At 42.8% G+C, this 22622-nt stretch overlaps 1 protein-coding gene across 5 annotated transcripts; it reads left to right on the forward strand.

Moving 5' to 3' along the window:
- Positions 1-63: 63 nt before the first annotated feature.
- LOC120388738 (inosine-uridine preferring nucleoside hydrolase-like) lies at positions 64-22031 on the forward strand. 5 transcript variants are annotated; one of them, XM_039510901.1, is made up of 8 exons: positions 2350-2401; positions 3645-3757; positions 4286-4345; positions 6825-7015; positions 12424-12603; positions 16784-16895; positions 17357-17493; positions 17771-19534. In XM_039510901.1, the coding sequence occupies exons 2-8, from the start codon at positions 3745-3747 to the stop codon at positions 18119-18121; spliced, it is 1044 nt and encodes a 347-aa protein (XP_039366835.1). In that variant the 5' UTR covers positions 2350-2401; positions 3645-3744; the 3' UTR covers positions 18122-19534. The 5 variants fall into 5 exon arrangements, with proteins under 5 accessions (XP_039367042.1, XP_039366967.1, XP_039366835.1 ...); XM_039510960.1 differs by lacking the exon at positions 2350-2401 and adding an exon at positions 20990-22031 and having other exon boundaries at positions 3160-3757; positions 17771-17974; XM_039511108.1 differs by lacking the exons at positions 2350-2401; positions 3645-3757 and adding an exon at positions 64-151.
- The last annotated feature ends 591 nt before the right edge of the window (positions 22032-22622 follow it).

A 22622-nucleotide genomic window follows, 5' to 3' on the forward strand; every position in this document is an offset into this window, starting at 1 on the left:
CACTACACTACACACACACCCCTTCTGTTTTCAGGAAATTACGAATTAACTGGTATGTTATAAAGTTCTTTACTTCCAGATCAAATTCCAACATACTTAGAAAGCAGCAAGCATAACACCAGATTTGAAAAAGTAGCACAAAACATACCAGGTAACTATATGCTAATTTAATGTCAGTTTTTGGGATATTGTTGGAAATTTAATTATAAGATCACCTTGAAGAGAAGTAACATGACATGACAACATAGGTATAGTTTTGAGAAGGAAAAGCCAGGCTTGACTAATTTACTTGCATTGTAAATCTGTGTGTTATAAGGTTCCAGAGCAGTATGTCTGTCAACATGGTACTAATGGTCACCTTTCATTTGTAACTGTGTGGAACAAAAACTATTTTAGGTTCTTAAAATGGTAGCTTCTCTTGCTGGGAAGCTTGCCAGGTGGGTATCTCTAAAGATCACTTCTGGGAGCTGTCTTGTTTCTATTCTAAGCTTAATAAATGTGGGGTTTTTTTTTTTAACCAAATACAAATAGAGAAGACAGCATGAATCAGCTTCCCAAAGCATGTTGTTAAATGATGGAATCTTGTTTTTAGGCCAAGTCTTTGCAGTTATTTTTAACCAATTTAACTATTTTGGTTATGGGGTTGATTTTATTATCAGTATAGTTAAATCAGTACATCCCCCAATGAGGATGCTGTTCTACTGGTAAAGTTTTTAGCATAAATTTGTGGGAATACACTATACTGTCATAAGTGTGAATTTTTGGGAATAAACCATACTGCTTTACACAAATATATACTAGGCCATTGCTCTGCTCAAAATCGTGTCAGGAGTTGCATTAATTTCAATTTAAAGTACTATTGTAAAAAAATTAGATTTCACTGACTTATTAAAAGACTACACAAGCATAAAAATCAGAAAAATTCAGTTCATATGAATTCTTTTTATTTATGAGAAACTGGAAGACACTAACGTTTTTCATTACAGTGTATACTTGAACTCAAATTGTTTGTATTTGTTTTTGTTAAAATTACACTAGTAGGCAATTTTTATTTCACTAACTACAAATTCTGTTTTCACTTTGTTTGCAGTTTTGTTTTGACTGTTTAAAGTTAAAAGTGCAAATGTGTAAAAGCCAAAAAAAAAAAAAAAAAAAGCATGGGGGAGGCTCCTGGGCTTGTTTCAGTGCTCAGAGTGCAGACTTAACCTAAATCTCTACACTGCACTGCCGCAGCCCAAGGTGCCAGGCCGCAACAGCAGACAGGGGCAGGTGTGACCACACGTTTAGCAACTCTCTCGTCTTGCAGCTAGGTGCAGTTTCTGTCACGCAACTTGACCATCTGGGCTACTGCTCAGGACTTGCTGCCGCCTGGTCCATGGGGTTGTGAAGCGGGCGGGATGGGGTTTTTGGTCAAAAACACTCACAATCTGCTTCTTCCTCAGGGTCTGGCAGCATCTTCCCCCTGGGTTTAACCCCCAGCTATCACAGCCCACCCCTGAATTTTCCCCTTCTGCTGCCACCTCCAGTAGGTTGACCCCCCTCCCCTGCACAGACCCTGACAGCCCCCTAATGCGTTTAACGCCCCCCCCCGAGGACGCAGCAACCAGTAAGTAGACGTGAGGGCAGTGGCAACAGCAAAGGTTACTGGGCATGCGGAGTTCGGGTGAACCTGCCCAGTGCACCCAAAGTAGGGCCCTGGCAGTAGGAGCTGTGTGTGGCGTGACAGGTGTCTCAGGGCCCTGTACTAGACCCATCCCCTCCCCCACTGCTCCGAGGAGCGGTGGCCCTGGACGCAGGTGCCACGTATGGTGCCCAGAGGTCCACGTTTTATATTTGGGGCCTTTTTATATATATATATGGGCTCCTATTGCCCCCCCCCCCCCGGATGTTTCACACACGTTAGCTGGTTCCCCGGAGCGAGCAGGGGGAGGTGTCGAGGGACACCGCTCAGGCGCGCGACCAGCCACTCCCCCTCGCTCCTCCCCCCTGCACGCAGAGCGCGCGACTCCCGCCCCCGGGGCAAACAGGGCGTGGGGCGCGCGCGCCGGCCAGATGTCCGCGCGCTGACCCCCCTCCGCGGCTCTCCCATTGCAGAGAGGAGACTCGCGGGACCGTCCGGCGGGGGCGGCTCTGGATTGGCCAGAGTGGGAGTGGGACACAGACGTCACCGAGCGGGCTGGGCTCCCAGAGGGGCGGGGCCTGGCGGGCGGGCTCGGAGGCCCAAACCAAGGCGGAGCGCGCGCTTCGGTCCGTGGCCGGCGCTCGAGCCCCGCTGCCTCAGGGAGGGGGCGCCGCGTGCGGGACTCTGCCCTGCGGGGGGAGTCGGGGGCGTCTTCGGCTGCGGGCAGCGCCACCCGACCCCCGACCCCCGAGCTCCGAGCCGTGGCGAGGAGGCGCCCAGGTGCTTCGCCCCCGCTGAGAGCGACGCGCCGCCCTGTTTCTAGCCCGGCAACTAAAATCTGCGGGCGGGGCCGGGGGTGACCGGGCTGGCGCTGTTCGCTCAGTTTTAGTGACTTGCTCACCGTGGTTTGGTAGCGGGAGGTTGGGGGCTCGGCCGCGTCTGAGACCCCTGGGCTAGGTGCTCAGGATGGTCCCTTCTGGCCTTGGAGTCTCTGAGTCTGTGGAGAGTCGGCCTGGGTTGGCAGCTTGAGCGTGACATGTTTAGTGAGATGCTTTCCCTGACATCGCACATGTTCTCTCCAGCTGTAAAATCAGTGGGAGTTTCATGCTGATTTCCAGAAACTGGCTAGGGAAGTGTTGGTGTCATTAGGCATAACCCTAGGTAACTCGGGAGGGTGGAAGACCACAAGTGTCGATGAAGCCTCCCTGTACTAGGCCTAAATGAACCAAAGCCCTTCCATGTTTGAACTTTAATCGACCTAACAAGCCAGTAACAGAGAATGGAAGGTGTAACAGCTAGTTATCAGGTGCAACCCCACTCACACTGGTACCAGGAAATAATAATGAGGCCTGTATGCCTCTGGCTAAGGGGCACGATAACAGATCAAAGGGACTAAGACAGGATAACAGTTCAAAAAGAGTTACTAACGAACTAGACTGTTAGATGCCAAGCATGACTTAACCACTTAATGTAATTGCTACTGCTCAGTGTAATTGCTACGGGGGGGGTGGGGGGTGGGAGGGAAGAGTTTAGCTAAAGTTATGTATAAAAAGAGAAAAGCTGCTTGTAGAGCTGTGCGCATGATTTGAGACGTGCCTGTCTCCTTGCATCGCTTTGAGATCTCAAATAAACTTTGTCTGCTTCTCCACCTTGGTGTGTTCATTGGCGCGAAGCACACCGGGCAACGAACCCCGCTGTTGCTGTCCTCGGGCCCTCTGTGCCGGCAACAGAAGGACCCTGGCAGTTCCGTTTTGGGGAGATCACTCTCCCCTTATTGCTCAATCAGAGCAATGTATTGTTATTAGTTGGGTGGCTGTAGGGCTGGGACACAATTAAAAAAAATAATTCAGTCTTCTCTGCCAAAAGACTTCTCAGCTGGGCCCAAGCAAGGAGAGCTGTGCACTTTGCTAGAGCTGACAGTAGAGGGAAAAACAACTAAATACAGTTGTCTCAGGAACGCCCGGGGGTGTATGATTGAGGCGTGTGTCAACACACATTTCTAATAGCAATTTTTCTCCAAAAGTATTGGAGCAAATCTAATGGTGGATCCAAAAGATGAAAACTGAGAACTTTCTCAGGAAAGTGTAGCTAATACACTGTTGTTGAGAGCACTGCATCAGATTATGTGCGACAAAGGTGAGAGAGAGCCAGGAGAGGTGCTTGGGTTGGGACCTCGTTGACTCAGAATCAGTTAAAAGGGAGATGTCCTCAGGTGCACTTTGAACTTCAGAGACAAACTAAGTCACAGACAGCAAATGGGGTAACCTATCATTAATGTTAACAAGATTTGACAGTCACGTAGGCGTCGACTCCATGGGTGCTCTGGGGCTGGAGCACTCACGGGGGTGGGAGGGAAGTAGTGGGTTCTCAGTACCCATCTGCCACAGCTGTTCAGTGGTACCCCCAATGAGCTAATTGGGGGTGCCACCAAACAGCTGATCTGCAGCTGCCATCGAACAGCTGTTTGGGGGCTCAGGGAAGGGTTTGAGGGAGGGTGGAAAGCAGGGAGGGGCAGGTGGGCGGGGGCCTCGAGGGGGCGGAGTAGGGGTGAGCACCTCCAGTGAAAACTAGAAGTCGGTGCCCATGAAGGTACAAGAATTTAAGTTAGCAGAAAATGGTTGCCGTTCTACTGAGTATGAATAATATTTCCTCATCTCATTTAAGATAATTGCAGTGGAGACGACCATAAACTACTTTCTAATTGGGAAGGAAGCTTTGAGGAAGGTAAGTGTTAAAGTTGTGGCCCAGCTCCTATAATTGTGTGCTGGTTTCCTTGGTTTCAGATGCTTCCCCCCACTCCCACCAATGTGGGTATTGCCTCTACCTCCCAGATTATAATTTACTTGACTGTCACAAGGAGTGTGCATAACTACGAGCTTTTTCATAGGGATTAAGAAATCATTTCAATTTTAATATAAACTGGTATTCGGCGGGTAATTTACAATATCCCCAATTATTTTAATTGGGTATATATAAACGTACATTTGATTTTTTTTTAAATCACTGCACAAATGTTATAGTTAACGTATGAAAACTTCTCAAAAGTCCCAGTTAGGTAACCACTCATTTTTAGGTTCCTGTTGATTTACAAATCAGTGATTCTTGACATTTTCTTTTAAAATAGAGGTGGGTGAAATTTATGTTACATAAAACATTACAAAAAAAAGTCAGATGTAAACTGAAATAAAACAAAAGTCTGTAGAAAAAAGTTTTGGCAAATAACCTACAGTGTTTGAACTGAAACCCAGTTAAACTATAGCCATATCTTTAGAATATGTTTTCTCCACATGACCAACTGTATCTTGTAGTAAGATGAGGCCCTGAAACAAACTCTTGTGTCAGAGGCCCAGTCTGAGGCCTGAAGTACTTCCAGGCATTGCTAAGCAAAAGCTGGGCTGTGTAGCCTGATTTAGGGTGGCTTAGTAGGGTTGGTGTAATTTATCCACTTAATTTAATTTTATTTGATTAATTTTAATTGATTAGTAATATTAATAATAATTATTGGATATTAATTAGTATGGGTTTGGCTCGCCAATATATTTGATCAGAAGATAAAGTTCGTCCTGAATCAGGCTTCACAGAGTTTATAAAAGGAACTTCGGGTTATATGACAGGAGCTTACACTGAGACAGATATAGTCATAAAGACCTTTTATTAAAATCAATGAAACGATAAGCAAATGTTAAAACAGTTTAAAATTACAAAGTTACAAATATCACAGTTCTTTAAGATATAGATTTATGATTTATGCAAACTTGAATACTCACTCAATACTCACAGCAGCGCTCCTTGGACGGTTTCACACCTCTGTCAGAGGAAGTTATTTCAAGATGGTTTGTGTTCTGATTTTAACTCTATATATACTAAATGCTAAAACTAAAATGAAATATGAGGGAGATTAAATCCCTTTTTACTTACTGTTTTGAAAAGAAATAATGCTACGGCCTATTAATAGTTAATAGCCATCGTAGATGGGTAGCATCGATACGTAGATGAGGGTGAAGGCAATGAAGAGTAGACAGGAGCAGATAGATGGGTGTATCGCCTCCCTGATGGTGAGCTGTCTCACCTTTTTATAGAGCATTGGTCGGAAATCCTTCCTCCTATGCCCAAATTTCATCTTTCCCCCACGGAAATGTTAGGGTACACCTGCCTCATAGGTTAACATTAATGTGCGTATGAATGACAGGTATGTACGCATTTGTGGTGTACTTGTTAGCTTTGTGGGCAAAAATCCCCTTTTTCCACCCTTTACTGTTATAGGTTCAGTTAAAGGTCTCGAGACATCTGCGTAGGTATTTTGTCTTCTTATCACTTTTCTGAGTGAGGGTCCCAAAATGTGCCGAAGTTGCCTTAGCGTCATACAGGATGTTTGACCTGTAGGTTTTTTGCATTACAGCTATTGCATTATAAATCTATAAGCTTATTACATCAAATACTTAAATTTATCAAAAAGACATTTTATACAGACCAACAGATTAATCCTCAGGGCTACAGCTGTGAGCCTGAGGCAGGCCCCAGTGACAGAAGTTGGAGAGAAAAAGCTTGTTAGAAGCAGGTGCTTTCACATATAAGTGCTAATAAGAGGAACTTGTGCCAAGACGGCACCTGGACATCCCAATATGAGGACACTCCATAGACATAACAAGGAATAGGCAGGTGCATCTTAAAGACAGGGTCAAAAGGACAGCATGATGGATAGATCTGTTTGTCTGAAACAACATGATCAAAGGGAGAGACAGCACCCTAATGAGCCAACGGGCTGTACCTCAATACGTCAGAAGGGATGAGTAATCTTTCCTGTAACTGTATAAAAGTAGGTCCTGGAGTGCGCATCTTTGTCCAGCCTAGGGGGCAGTGGAGTGTCCTACCACTGACTGAGCAGTGTCCATTGCCAGGGGGCACATATTCGTAATATGTCCTGTAGAGTCTATAGGAAACTATTACTGTGCTTCGTTTGACAATAAACCTGGCTCGGGTTCCTTCGTATCTTACTAGAGTCTGTGGTTTTTGGGGGTTCTCTCGGGGTTTGCTGCATCAGCTATCTGTGCAGAGCCGGGGCAGCACACAGAGGGAACACGCACGCAGCCGACTGTTATCATCATCGAACAAGAGCAGAGCACCACACTGGTAGCTACTGACAACATATCTTACACTTAATTATTAGGTTAATTGTCTAATCTGCTTGTAACTTTTTTTGTAGGTATTTCAAAAATGACAAAGTTGCTGTTGATTGACGTTGATTGTGGAGTCGACGATGCTCAAGCCATAATGATGGCGCTGGCATCTCCCAGTGTTGAAATCCTGGGAATTACTTGCTGTTATGGAAACACAGTGTTGGAAAACGTCTGCAAAAATGTACTTCGTGTACTACAAGTTTGTAATAGGCTTGAGGTAATCAGTCTCTTAAATGTATGTGAATGGGTTTATCCTTGTGTCAGGTCTTGCTTAAAAATCATCAACTCGCGTAGGCTAGGGTCACCTTTTATAGTTTCTCCTCCATAAATAATTTCTTTGCTGATGTAGGGTAATTTTTGTCTTGTTTATTGTCTGACCATATCAATCCCAGGAATAATAATAGTAATTTTCCTAAATCCTTAAAAAAAAAATCTTATAGGTACAGTGAAACCCCGCTATAAAACAATGATTGGGGTCCAAAAAATTGGATCGCACTAAATGCGGGATCGCGGTATAGTGAGATTTACCATTTCAAGCTGGTCAGTGTCAAGCCAGTCGATTTCTCTTGGGCAGAAAACTACCCATTTGCGAACTGCCCATAACATTAACTGAAAGGGTGCAGCTCCAGCAGCGAGGGCTCTCAGCCATGCAGTGAGAGAGGGAAACGCTTGGGGAGAGCAGGGGAGATGTGCAAGGGGCAGAGGAAGAGCGAGGAGCAGCTGGGGAGGAGAACGGCTCTTCTCACCAAAAGAGTAAGCGGGCGTAGGGAGGAAGAGGCAGGGGGAAAGCACATTCAATTTTTTGTTTTTTTTCCTTTGGGGGCACGCCAGCCTCTTTTTTTTTTTTTTTTTTTTTTTCTTTTTTGCCCTTCGGCGGTGATCCAGTCGTTTATTTTTTTTGTGCTTCAGTGGCGCTCTGGCGGTTTTTTTCTTTTTTTCTTTTTTTTTCTCTTTTGCGCTTCCGCAGCGCTCCGGCCGCTTTATTTATTTATTTTTGCGCTTCGGCGGCACTATGGCAGTTTTTTTCTTTTTTTTTTCTTTTTTGTGCTTCCGTGGGGCTCCAGACGCTTTTTTTTTTTTTTTTTTTGATCTGGGGCGGCCGGAGCCACCTTGCAAATTCAGCTATAACGCGATTGTATTATTGCGGGGCGCATTATAGCAGGGTTTCCCTGTATATCTATTTTTCCTGGCTGATGTGAAATTTCTGCCCTTTTCATAAAGGCTCTGCAATTTTAGTGCCACTAATTTGATCACTGCTAGGATATTCTTTGAAATTGATCGTATAATATTGCTTCTTCAAGTGATTGTCCACATGGATTCCATACACTGTGTGCATGCATCCATGCACATGAGATTTGGATTCTTTAATTTAGCTACAACGAGTCAGGAAAAAGATCTTGGAGTTATCGTGGATAGTTCTCTGAAGATGTCCACGCAGTGTGCAGAGGCGGTCAAAAAAGCAAACAGGATGTTAGGAATCATTAAAAAGGGGATAGAGAATAAGACTGAGAATATATTATTGCCCTTATATAAATCCATGGTACGCCCACATCTCGAATACTGTGTACAGATGTGGTCTCCTCACCTCAAAAAAGATATTCTAGCACTAGAAAAGGTTCAGAAAAGAGCAACTAAAATGATTAGGGGTTTAGATAGGGTCCCATATGAGGAAAGATTAAAGAGGCTAGGACTTTTCAGTTTGGAAAAGAGAAGACTAAGGGGGGACATGATAGAGGTATATAAAATCATGAGTGATGTTGAGAAAGTGGATAAGGAAAAGTTATTTACTTATTCCCATAATACAAGAACTAGGGGTCACCAAATGAAATTAATAGGCAGCAGGTTTAAAACAAATAAAAGGAAGTTCTTCTTCACGCAGCGCACAGTCAACTTGTGGAACTCTTTACCTGAGGAGGTTGTGAAGGCTAGGACTATAACAATGTTTAAAAGGGGACTGGATAAATTCATGGTGGCTAAGTCCATAAATGGCTATTAGCCAGGATGGGTAAGAATGGTGTCCCTAGCCTCTGTTCGTCAGAGGATGGAGATGGATGGCAGGAGAGAGATCACTTGATCATTGCCTGTTAGGTTCACTCCCTCAGGGGCACCTGGCATTGGCCACTGTTGGTAGACAGATACTGGGCTAGATGGACCTTTGGTCTGACCCGGTACGGCCTTTCTTATGTTCTTGTGTTCTTATGTTCTTTTGGCCAGCAGTGTTCATTGGGACCACGCTGAGCCTCAGGTGCCCTTGTGCCCCCTTCCATCTCCCCCTTAATGGGCATAAAGGGTGGAGTAGGCCCAGTTGTCCTTCAGCTCCTTCTTACTTCCTGTGGCAGCTAGCATAGGTATGAGAGGATGAGTTCTAAAATTTTGAGAGACATGGAAGCATTTTAGCATCAATTCATTAGCTACAGATAATACTTCATTTAATAAATCAGTTATAAATGTAAAACATGTTTTGATAAATTTACTTTTTTTCCCTCACATATCCAGCACATTTAAGTTAGTTTTCATAATAAAATAATTTAAAATGCTGTTTTGTGCATTTTTAATGGAATTTGAATTTCCATTCAAATTGATACAGTTTACAAGTAAAAATTTATTCATCATCTAGTAAAGAAAAAAGGTGAATGACATTTCTTAACATAAGAAAAATGTAAACAATAAGAATCTGAATAAATGTGAATTAAGATAACTTGTTGCTCAAGTAAGTAAATGTGTGTGTGTATGTATGTATAGTATAGCCTCCTGGTTAGCAAAAAGTAGTACCAAGTTTAGTGTAAAGGCTGTATTTCATTCCAAATCAACATGTTTTAATGGTTATCAACCAATGAGAGTCAACCATTCTTTAGGAAAATAACTAAAAATTACAAAAGCAAAATAAGATTAAAACCAATTATTTAAACCAGTGTTTCCAGCTTGCTGATTTAAATTGCTTTGATTTAAGTCATCCCAAATTGCTGACACACCCCTCTGGAATTGGGCCAAGAAAATCATAAGAACCCCTCTGGCTCCTATGTAGTACACAGAGGTGTGGCCAGGCGTCTTTGTGCACTGCCCCATCCGCAGGTGCCGCCCCCGCAGCTCCTATTGGCTGTGGTTCTCAGCCAATGGAAGCTGCAGGGGTGGTGCCTGTGGATGGGGCAGCGCGCAGAGCCACCTAGTGGCGCCCATAGAGGGGGGACATGCTTCCAGCAGCTGCTTGCAGTAAGCATTGCCTGGAGCCTGCACTCCTCAGCCCCCCTCGTGCCCCAATCCCCTGCCACAGCCCTGATCCCCTTCCCGCCCTCTGAACCCCTCGGTCCCAGCCTGGAGCCCCCTCCTGTACCCCAAACCCCTCAGCCCCATCCCAGAGCCGTCACCCCCCTATCCCCCAATTTTGTGAGCATTCATGGCTCGCCATACAATTTCCCTACCCTGATGTGGCCCTCAGGCCAAAAAGTTTGCCCACCCAGGCCTAGATGCTGTGTGGTTTATATCTACTGAAATAAACTGTTCAGCTGAGATTCAAAATATTCTGCTTCAAAGCAGGGGAAACCTTTCAGCCTTACTTATAAGGCTAAACGGAAGAGGTTTTCTACTTGGGATGCCAGTGGTAGTTGTCTTCTTCGACATCATTACTTTCAGCAATAGTGGAGTATTTGCTAGCCCTGAAACAGTCTAGACTTTACATCAGATCATAAAGGTCCATGTAGCGGCAGTGTCTGCACATCATCCCTCACTCTTGGGTAATACTGTATTTTCCCACTGTACAGTAGCAAGATTCCTAAAAGCGTCACATATTTTCCCCCCAATGCAGGAGCCCCTCTCCTTTTTTGGGACTTCAATATAGTATAGCAATATAATATTTATTAGCAGGGTTGATGGGTCCCCACTTTGAACCCTCAGCAACTTGTTCCCCACCAGTTGGTGAAGACTGCCTTTCTGGTGGCCATTACATCAGCTCGCAGGGAATGGGATGTTCAGGCCCTTCTGACATATCGTCTATATACAGTATTTTGTAAGGACAGGGTCATTCTTAGATCTCACTCAAAGTTTCTCACCAGATTGTCTCAGAGTTCCATATGAGCTAGTCCTTTCATCTCCCGTTTTTTCCCCCAAAGCCTAATAAGCGGGGAGGGATAGCTCAGTGGTTTGAGCATTGGCCTGCTAAACCCAGGGTTGTGAGTTCAATCCTTGAGGGGGCCATTTGGGGATTGGTCCTGCTTTGAGCAGGGGGTTGGACTAGATGATCTCTTGAGGTCCCTTCCAACTGTAATAATCTATGATGAGTGGGTCTCCAGATATTTAAAGTCATATTATGAATTAGCCAGGATAGATCCATCTAGCCAGACTAAAGCTCATTCCACGATATTTGAGGAGCAGTTATGTGGAGCGTTAACCAGACATTTACAAGACACTATTGCTTAGTAAGGGTTCCCACATCAGATGTTGGTTTTGTTAGAGCTGTCTTATAGCCATTTAAGTAGGACTTCTAATACCGACCTCCAGGCAATAGCTAACCTATTGTTAGTCTCGAAGAGTGGAATTCATGTGGACAGTTACTCAAATTACTCACAATAACTTTTCATCTAAGTACCCTCCTGGATCAGAATTAAGGAAAAGCAAGCTAACCACATTAAAATTATGCCTCAACAGTCAACAGGCCCTACTTTCTGTGTTCAGTAAGGAAGCTGACACAATGGCTGAAGCTAGTTTTGTTATGGCATGGAATATCGCTCGTGCTAAATGTCTATATTGTGACGGAGAATTTGTTAAGAAGATTATTGCAGAAGTGATTCCAATTTTAGATCCAAGTAACATAGAACTTCAGTGACTAATGCAGCAAATTCCAATTTCACGCCACAGTATGGAGAGGCAGATCTCCCAGATGCAACATGCAAAACGATCTAAAGAATTCTCTAGCATTCAGCCTAGCTGTCGATGAATCCACAGCTACTCAAGATAAACCACAACTAGCGATATTTGTTCGCTATGTTTCCACAGATGTAATTGTGAAAGAAGAAATGTTGGATTTAGTGGTGCTAAAAGAAACAACCCATGTTGTTGACATAAAGAATGTACTTGACGAAGCATTGACAAATGCTAGGGTGATGTACGACTGGATAAACTTGTCAGTGTTGCAATGGATGGAGCACCTGCAATGGTGGGGGAAAAAGTAGGTCTTATCAGACTCTTGAAAAGCGATCCCAAATTTCTGGAGTTCCTCCCTGTTCATTGCATCATCCATCATGAACACCGCCAAATAGCTGATCGGCAGCCGCCATCAAACCCTCTGCCCAGTGCTGGGGTGGAGGGGCCGCCCGCCCGGCGCTCTGAGGCTGGAGGCTCTCAGCCGAGGCGGGGGAAGGGGAGGAGCTGGTGGCCACGGAGGAGAGAGGGGGGGCTCAATCAGTAACAAGACAGCATGAATAATAATAAACCACTCCTGAGACTTGCTCCAAACACAAATACAATCTGCTCCTTAAAATAGATTGTGTGTTTATGTAACAGGGTTAATACTGTAAATAAAACAGTGGTGGTGGTAGTACTGGGATAATATAAATTTAAACAGAGGCAAGATGCCTTTAAGTGATGTGCAGACATGCTATAGTCAATTTTTGCAACTTACATCTTGTTTAGATTCCAGTTTACCAAGGTGCTTCTGCTCCCTTACTTGGTGGTCCTGTGGAAGGGGCTATGTATAATGGAAGAGATGGTTTGGGTGATGTTCCTGTTCCGAATGCTCCAGGATTAGACCATCTACAGAAAGAACATGCTGTGATTGCAATGTTAAGAATTATTAATGAGAAGCCTGGTCAGGTGAGAGTGTTCTTTATATCATTTTTTTTATGTAGTAACACAAGACAGCAAGCAGGACCGAAGTCTGTTTAAGCCAATGCCTTGCAATTCTATGAAATTGCTTTGCCTGTCTAATCCTAATGGAGGATCCAGGTTCAGTCTTCAGTGGAAGGTGATCCGCCTACCTTCTCCTGATAGTCCATGGCGTTGTACACTGGGGCTGGAAGAAATTGTTTCTCAGACTGAAATTTGGCATTCAGTTTAACCCTGTACATGAATAGCCATAATTAAACATTTGGTCCCAAGTCACTGGTGTCCAAGTAATTGTTCCTTTAGTCAGGTAATTCTGGAGGCAAAGAATTTGACACACTGATTTACAATCTCCCTTTCTCCCAGAGGAATAATATCTTTATTTAATATTTAGGAGAGTCCGTATTTTTTTTGCTGCTTACCTCAAACATGTCCTTGCTCATGTCTTTTGTGATCCTCTTTTAGATATTTATTGCAATAAGATTTCCTACTGCCTTCTGTTTTTCAACATCTACTATGTAGGCACAAAGGTATCAATCTTTCATATTAGCTAAGACCCTCTATGCCTTTGTTTAATTTATCTGTTGTTGTTTTTTTATCTTCTTTAGAATTTTTACATCCCTACAGAGCCACAAACTATCATGGTACTTCATTTTGGGGCCTCAGTGTTTCTATATCATAGTTTTCCTTATGGCAGATTGCATGATTTGGAGGGACTGAAGATAGGAATAGTGTGTTTCATCTTTATTGGAAATTCAGATTATAGGCCTCGTTGGTAGTGCTTGAAAGCTGTTACTGTTTGATAGGTGTTCGGTTCATATGAAATGGATCTGGTGTTCAGTCCAATTCCCTATGGACAAGTAGACAAATCACAAAAGCCACCTCTGGACTTGATAGTGATTGTCAAGATAGATAACAGTTCCAGCAGAGACCAAGGATTGAATGGACATGGAGTCTGTGAACAATATCTTGCCTCTAGAGGTGGTCAGAGTTGTGGCACATTGTTGGAATGGCATAGTGAAGTGTCTTTCTTCACCAATGGTGTAACTGTTCAGTAGCTAAACTGATGACTTGATTTTCCAGGTCTCTCATTTTAACACTCTTCTCAAATTTATAGAAAAAATTAAAATATTAATTTTCTTTGTGTAGTTTATAATGTCTCTCCTCAAATGCAGCCTAGGATCCTATTGACCATGTTTCTTGCATTTTGGGATTTTCTTTTAATATTTTCAGTTTTACAGAGAACTCTGCTCATGATTATATTGTCTTCATCCTATGCTCCCAAACACATCTTTGGTATAGTTATTATGATATGTTTTCCTTGTCTAAACTGTATACCTTTGGCAAAACTTTATTTAGCTTATCATTCTAATGTGTTCTGTCAGCCTCTAGGCCAGGAGTCGGCAACCTTTCAGAAGTGGTGTGCTGAATCCTCACTTATTCACTTTAACTTAAGGTTTCGCGTGCTGGTAATACATTTTAACGTTTTTAGAAGGTCTCTCTCTATAAGTCTATATTATATAACTAAACTATTGTTGTATGTAAACTAAACAAGGTTTTCAAAATGTTTAAGAAGCTTAATTTAAAATTAAATTAAAATGCTGATCTTATACCGCTGGCCCACTCAGCTCACTGCCGGCCTGGGGTTCCGTTCACCTAGTTTGGCAGCGGGCTAAGTGGGGCCTGCGGGACCCCGGCTGGTAAGGGGCTGGCAGACGGGACCCTGGGCTCGCAGTGGGCTGAGTAGGGCTGGCGGCCAGGACCCCAGACCGGGGATGCAGGTGAGAATGTGGGGGTTTGGGGTGCAGGAGCTCCTGTTTGGTGCTCCGGATGGGGGGTGGGGATGTGGGGGGGTGCAAGAATCAGGGCGTGGGGTGTGGGGGGTGCAGGAGTCAGAACGGGGGCTGGAGGTTTGTGAGCGGGTGCAGGAGTCAGGGTGTGGGATGGCTGGGTATGTGTGGGGGGTGCAGAAGTGAGGGCTGGGGGTGCAGGGGTCAGGGCAGAGGGCTGGGTGTGTGTGGAGGGGGTGCAGGGGTCAGGGCGGAGGCCTGGGTGTGTGTGGGGGGGGTGCAGGGGACAGGGCAGGGGGCTGGGTGTGTGTGTGGGGGGTGTGTGTGTGTGTGTCATGGGGGTGCCATGACTCTTGCACCCCCCACATCCCTACCCCCACCCTGAGCACCAAATGGGAGCTCCTGCACTCCCGCCCCCCCCACATTCCCATCTGCACCCCTCGCTCCAAATGGGAGCTGCCCAGGTAAGCACTCCACACCCAAACCTTCTGCCCAACCCTGAGCCCCCTCCTTCATTCTAGCTCCTGGCCAGATGCTACACCCCAACCCCCAGCCTACTCCTTCACCCCCAGTCCTGTGCTCAGTGTACTCCCACCCTCAGCTCAGTGCAGAGAGAGAGGAAGAGAGGGAGAAGGTAGGTACCCACTCTATGTGGGCAGGGACAGGAACCCAGACTGGCAGTGGGCTGAGATGCTCAGCCCACTGCTGGTTTGGGGTCCCGGCCGCCGGTCCCACTTAGCCTGCTTCCGGCCTAGGTGAACGGAACCCCAGGCTGGCGGCGTAAGATCAGCATTTTAATTTTAAATTAAGCTTCTTAAACATTTTGAAAACCTTGTTTACTTTACATACAACAATAGTTTAGTTATATAATATAGACTTATAGAGAGAGACCGTCTAAAAAACATTAAAATGTATTACTGGCACGTGAAACCTTAAATGAAAGTGAATAAATGAAGACTTGGCACACCACTTCTGAAAAGTTGCTGACCTCTGATTTAATCTATTTCTCTTGCCATCATCTCATTTTATTGTTGTACTAATCTAGCATTAAAATGGAAAAACACCCTCTTCAGATGCTTCCTCATCCTGGACAATAAAATCAGCCATCTTATGCACTCTAACAGTCCTCTGCCTTAAGTGTTCAACTTCTTGCCTCTTGTTTAAATCCCTTCTTCAATCTTCCTGAACGTTTTTGGCCAGAATGGAAGGCCATTAGAGTTTCTTCCCCAACAGATGTCCTTGCTTCCCAAAGACACAAAAACCTAGTCCTCCTCGTAATGTTTCCGCAACCAAATATTGAGGAATCTGATCTTCTCTGCCTCATCTTACCAATATAGGGCAGGGATAACTTTTTTAAGAAAATCACCTACGGGTCCGTTCTGCCCCTCATTTTACTACCTAGCTGGTAAATAGTGCAAGAACATACGGCTTTCCCTCTTTTGAAAGCTAGTAGATTCTGCTTCTGATGGCTTATCAAAGGGAGTGAGCTTGGAGCTTCACAGGGTATGTGTACACTGCAATAAAAAAACCTGCAGCACTGTGTCTCGGAATTTGGACTGTGAGGCTAAAAATTGCAGGGTGACTGTTCAGGCTCAGGCTGGAGCATGGGCTCTGATACCCTCCCTCTCATGGGGTCTCAGAACTTGGGCCCCAGCCTGAGACTGAACGGCTACATGGCACTTTTATAGCCTCATAGTCCAAGCCCCGTGACCTAGGCCGGCCATGCCATAAGTCTTTTATTGCATTGTAGAAATGCCCACATTCAGATCACTCTCCAATGAAAATATCTTGCCTCCAGTCCTCAAAAGTGTAGTTTTAGAGACTGTCAGCAAAAGTATCTTAACTAATTTATGTCATAATGATGGAGGTAGATTTTTTTCTCTTAAGTGTCCGGGTTCTAAACTGTATCATGTTTCAATGAAAAATAACACCTTCAATTTGCACTCATAACAGATTGGAAGCCAGTACAACATATGGAGCCCAGGCACAATGTGCTCATACCAACTCACTACACCTAGCAGATAAACAGCCTCGTTCTGGACTAGCAGCAGCTTCTGAGTCTTTATGGATAGCTGCTGTTGGAGTTTTTATGGCAGTATTCCAATAAAAGCAAGAAAATACCATAATGTATTGAACAACTACAGATGAAAAAAGAAGTATGTGACTTCTCTGGGATTCCCAGACATCTGCAGTGAGAGTTCCAAAAGAACCCCAACATAGCTAATCCTTCTGTCATGTGGGAGAAGTCATCCACTGATAGATTAAGTCATGGAGTGCTGCTTTAACAGAACTGTAAACAAATGTTTAAAACAAACCACTTAGAAAAATGTTCATTGGAGTAACATGTAAAGAGATGGAGTAGTGTTTTGTTTGTTTTGTAGATCTCTCTAGTTGCCACTGGTCCTTTGACTAATCTAGCTTTGGCAGTGAAATTGGATCCAACATTTCCTCAGAAGCTTAAAAATATGTTCATCATGGGAGGAAATGTAGAATGTAAGTAATTTATAAAATGATCAGTAGGCAAACATTTTAACTAATAACTCCAGTATGCTTATTCAGAAGCTGTTTGGCCTTTTTTATACAATTGCTAGACTACATGCATTTGTGTATTAGATTAGGTATGGGAAATGAGGTTGGTGTAGTTGTTAATGTTGCCACAATGTGTGATTTCCTTGATTTTTAGTAATTGCACTCACAGTTAATACCTTTTAATGATCTTAACTTGAAGTTAAATCTTTGTTGGAATTTTATAATAAATTTATCTTATGATAATATGTTGATGCTAAAAATATGATCTGTTTTGGACATGTTCTTTTTTTGTATTATGATTTTTTGGTAAGCAAAATGGACAAGGCACAGTTAATATTGTAAGCTTTGGCACTGAAAAGTAAAATGATTGAAGAAAGTAAGCAAATATACTGAACAGTTACTTTTTCGGTTTATGTTTTTGTTAGCCAGAGGAAATGTTACAGTCTGTGGAGAATTCAATTTTGCAACTGATCCAGAAGCTGCGTATGTTGTCTTAAATGAGTTCACTTGCCCTACTTATATTGCAACATGGGAATTTACATGTCGCAATTCATTGCCTTGGGTAAGACACCAAATGTTTAATGTAAATTAAAGTTAAAGGTAAATCTGGTGAAACTCAGTCTGCATGGGTACAGGGGTATGTCCACATGGATCAAATTACAGGACTGGGTCCTAAATCAGAGCTCCCTGAATTGGAATGTAAAAATAACTGTATCTTAAAGCTGTGTACATGCTCTGTTGCTGGGCAGTCTTGGCTTAATCGCAAAAAGAGGGCTGAAGCTATATCCCAATGTTTCTCTTCATTTTTTAATTGCCAACATTATTCTTTTGGTTTGCAGGAATTCTATCATGAGTGGGTTAATCAGAACACCAAAAAAGCTAAGTTCATGGAGAAAATATCTGAGCACAGTATAAAATTCACAGATCCAAAACACGAAAATACAAGCAACATCTTCTCGACTTCAGGATTTGTGTCTTGTGATTCCTACGCTATGGCTGCTGCAATTGATGAGAGCTTTGTCACAGAAGCCATAGAAACTGCTGTAAGTGTGGAGCTGAATGGCTCACTAACTAGAGGAATGATGGTAGTGGATACGGATGGTCTTCTTAAGAAGAAAAATAAAGCTTTTGTCATTAATAAGTGTGATTTAGAGAAGTTCAAGGGACTTCTCATTGCTGCTTTAAAATAACATTTGGCTGTCTGATAAATTTCCCAATCTTGTTAATTTTGAACTGTAACTGTAGATCTAGTTACAGTGGTACAGATAACTTTAGATTCATAGCTACTATCAGACAACATACAATTATTTTTAGTTAATAACTTTCTGTTATGTCAGATTTCCAACAAAGTGCATTCAAGTGAATATGAAAAGGACCCATTTAAATCTACAGTAGTGAGAGAATTCAAAGTGCAAGTTAAAATGGCAGCCTAATTGTTAGATAACTCTGAATGCACTTACCTGGTAGGCCAGTACTCTACTTTAGCATGCATTTACTCAGTAGACAGAAACAGCAATAAAAGAGCATTGAAATCTAGAATATACATATAAATTATGATCTGTCATCAGTTTGTAAGATGGAGAAGATAGACTGTTCTAATTCTCACTGCTTTATTATTATGAGAAAACAATCCAATTTTTACTTAGAGAATCTAGATTAAGGATTTGCAAAGTATTATTTAAAAAGCACTTTAAGATCCAGGAGCTCAACATGTAATGATAACATTTAAAACACATTTTTTAAAATTTGTAAAAAGGGAAGATGTAGAAGAATTTGAAGGACCATGGTCATGGGAAACAAAACTGTTTAACTGCAGTTTACTAATTTGAATATGGCCCAGAAATGTAGTGAATGAGTTTATCATCTGACATCTGTTATGTATCTTATTTAAAGTGGGTTTGTAACCTGAGTCCAGTTTACACAACAAAAAAGCACGCTTGTTTGTAGATTATGCAGAATGAACAGCCCTGAAGACACAAGTAAATGAGCAATTCCTTCAGAAGCTTCAGAGCCATGTGTTAAATTAATTTGTCATGAGTCTTTGATTGCTTTGCCTGCCCTGGGCCCATTAATCCATCTCCTTGTAACTTATCCTAATATTTCAAACCTCTGAGCAGCTTCAAACACCTACCATTTAAGAACAAAACATAATTACACCTTCCCAAATGGCTTTTTACAGTTGAGGATCTGGCCCTTTGTAGTGAAAACTTTATAGGGTTAGGAATACAATGAATGTTTACACTAACAAGAAAACTCTAAAACTCTTTGTAAGATACCATATCCTGTAAAATGGATTTTATTTGTCCATACAGAATGATGTGGTAGAAAGGTTTTATCGGCACTTGCTTGGGATTGCCTACATAATTTTACCGCTGTGAAAAATATGTGATCATCTGAACTGGTCATCCCAAACTCACACCCAAAGAACCTTCATACCACTCCATCTTGTATTATATAAAAAATATTTAGAAGATGATAAAAGAACGAATAGTACTTGTGGAACCTTAGAGATTAACAAATTTATTTGAGTATAAGCTTTTGTGGGCTAAAGCCCACTTCATCAGATGCATGCAGTGGAAAATACAGTGGGAAGAGACAGAGATATATACAGAGAACATTTAAAAAAATGGGTGTTGCCATTCCAACTCTAATGAGACTAATCAATTAAGGTGGGCTATTATCAGCAGGAGAAAAAAACTTTTGTAGTGATAATCAGGATGGCCCATTTCCAACAGTTGACAAGAAGGTGTGAGTAATAGTAGGGGGAAAATTAACATGGAGAAATAGTTTGTAGTTTGTGTAATGACCCATCCACTCAGTCTTTATTCAAGCCTAATTTAATGGTGTCCAGTTTGCAAATTAATTCTAGTTCTGCAGTTTCTCGTTGGAGTCTGTTTTGGAAGGTTTTTTGTTGAATAATTGCGACTTTTAGGTCTGTAATTGAGTGACCAGGGAGGTTGAAGTGTTCTCTGGCTAGTTTTTGAATGTTATGATTCTTGACGTCTGATTTGTGTCCATTTATTCTTTTGCGTAGAGACTGTCCGGTTTGGTCAATGTACATGGCAGAGGGGTATTGCTGGCACATGCTGGCATATATCACATTGGTAGATGTGCAGGTGAATAAGCCTCTGATAGTGTGGCTGATGTGATTAAGTCCTATGATGGTGTCCCTTGAATAGATATGTGGACAGAGTTGGCAACAGGCTTTGTTGCAAGGATAGGTTCCTGGGTTAGTGTTTTTGTTGTGTGGTGTGTGGTTGCTGGTGAGTATTTGCTTCAGGTTGGGGCTGTCTGTAAGCGAGGACTGGCCTGTCTCCCAAGATCTGTGAGAGTGAGGGATCGTCCTTCAGGATAGGTTGTAGAGTTTAAGTGTTGAGCTCTCTTCTGCATCACTCACAATCAGTTTCAAAGTGTTGGATCTACTTGTAATAGATGTCAGATTGTGGATGGAGTAGAAAGTGCTCCATGCAATTAAATTCTATCTTTATTAAGATGTAATATACATTATGAAATGTTTGAGAAGTCTTGACTTAAATCAAGCAGTGTATCTGGCAGTCATTTGAAGGGCATATACTGTCCATAGAGACAACCTCTTCAGTGATAAGCTTTAAAAACTCCTTTTCCTGAATCCCAGATTTTTTGCCCATAATCTAGGCCCTACCTTGTTCTAGTTACCTATTTCACAGTGCATAGAAAAGGAACACTCAGTATATGCTTCCGCCGATTGAGATGGGCTGAGGTTCAAGCCTTGGACTTCTCACAAATGAAAGTAGCAAACCCGTTAGGTGTAAGCATAAGCCTAATGGGAAGAAATTGTCTCAAGTAAATTGCATTATACTCTAAACTGTACTCCATTTTCCTTTATACTCCATTTTGCTAGCTTTGAATTAGTAAGAAGAAATTGTAGCCCCGAAGAAATTGTTTTGAGTTTATTCTTTGCTGATTGTACTAACGATTTTAATGTTAGGAGGATAGAAGTTTTATGGCTGTAATTGCCTTATTTATGATGCAGGCTTCTATTGCTATGTTTCTTAATTGTCTCCTTTTTGATACTTCAGTGACTTGCATGACTTGGAATGCTATTAGACTCGTAACTCTGATGCAAGACACTTAATGACTCTTACCAGCAAAGAACTATACAGGACATATGTTTTATATTTTGATAGTTTGAGCCAAAGTTCTGTCATATAAATCTCTTGGTTAGCAAGAGCCATGGTGGCCAAGTTATACAAATGCATTTGTTCATGATAGGGAAATTACTTGCATCTGCTGCTGCTTCAGATATGCTCTTCTAGGCAATCTCATACCCTTAACACCTGCCTTGTCTATCCATGCTGTTCCTGTTCTGTAGATTGCCTTTACTCTCTGATCATGTCAGTCTGGCAGTTAAACTTATGCTGGAAATTGTTTTTACTGATGTAATTATTTTAATAGCAAAAGACCATATTATATTGTTGTTCAAAATGGACTTGAGTGAAATAGTACTTGGATCCAAATTCCTAATCAATAGTAAAGTAGTTGCACAATATTAAAATGTTTAAGCTGAGGAAAAGGGAATTAAAGCAGAGTATAAGATTTAATTGCATTTAATTAGATTTGTCACACTAGTCTGGTATGACACCCAATTAAGTATTTCACATTATTTTAGTAGCAAACTCTGTATATAAAATTTCCAATTGAAATACATGTATTTAATTTGTTCCCTTTCTGGGGTAAAATCCTACTTTGTGGCTGTCAACAGTTAAGAATATTTAATTTATTAGAGAAATTCTTTAGTTTTGACTCCAAAATTTGCTCTAACTTAAAAAATAGTCGTTATTTGCTAATTATCTACTTTTGAAACCCAGTTCTCCAGCAATAAGAAACTAAAGAATAGCAACTTGTTAATGTAGGACCTGGATACGTCTTAGTTGGCGTGCTCTAAAGCCATGGTTCCCAAACTTTGTGGCATCATGGCGCCTTTTTAATTTTTGAGAAACCCTCATGCCCCCCACCTCTCCTTTATCATCATCCAACCCCCCCGATCCTTGTCCCCTGACCACCCCGTCCCAGGACCACCCACCCCTAACCATCACCCCAGGACCCCACTCCCTATTCAACCCCCCCCCGCTCCTTGTTCCCTGACCACCCTCTCCCAGGACCCCACCCCCTATTCAACCCCCCCACTCCTTGTCCCCTGACCACTCCCCCCCCCCGGGACCCACTCCCTATCCAACCCCCCCGCTCTCTGTCTCCTGACTGCCCCCCCCGGGACATCCTGCCCCTTATCCTACCCCTCCTCCCCCCGCTCCCTGCCCCCTTACTGGTCTGCTCAGAGTGGCAGGACTAGCTCATTGGAAAGCCTGGGAGGTGGGCGGGCGCAAGCCGTGCTGGCTGCGTGGTGGTGTGGCTGCGGGGGAGGGTGGACAGGAGGGGAGGAGCTGGAGGCTAGCCTCTCCAGCTGGGAGCTCAAGGGCTAGGCAGCCTCGCGCCCACGTTGGAATTTCTTCATGCCCCCCAGTTTGGAAACCAATGCTCTAAAGCTACGGTTCAGTAAGCACATGTTTAGTAAGCATGTGTGTAACATAAAGCATCACAGTCAATGGAACCACTGACATCATTTTAGTTACAAATGTGCTTAAGTATTTTCTGTAATAGTGCCTTAATACTGGTTCAGTAGCAGCAATTAGCTAAATTATTCCTAGAGCTGTG

The sequence above is a fragment of the Mauremys reevesii genome, linkage group 1 (genome assembly GCF_016161935.1).
Source record: "Mauremys reevesii isolate NIE-2019 linkage group 1, ASM1616193v1, whole genome shotgun sequence".
NCBI lineage: Eukaryota > Metazoa > Chordata > Testudines > Geoemydidae > Mauremys > Mauremys reevesii.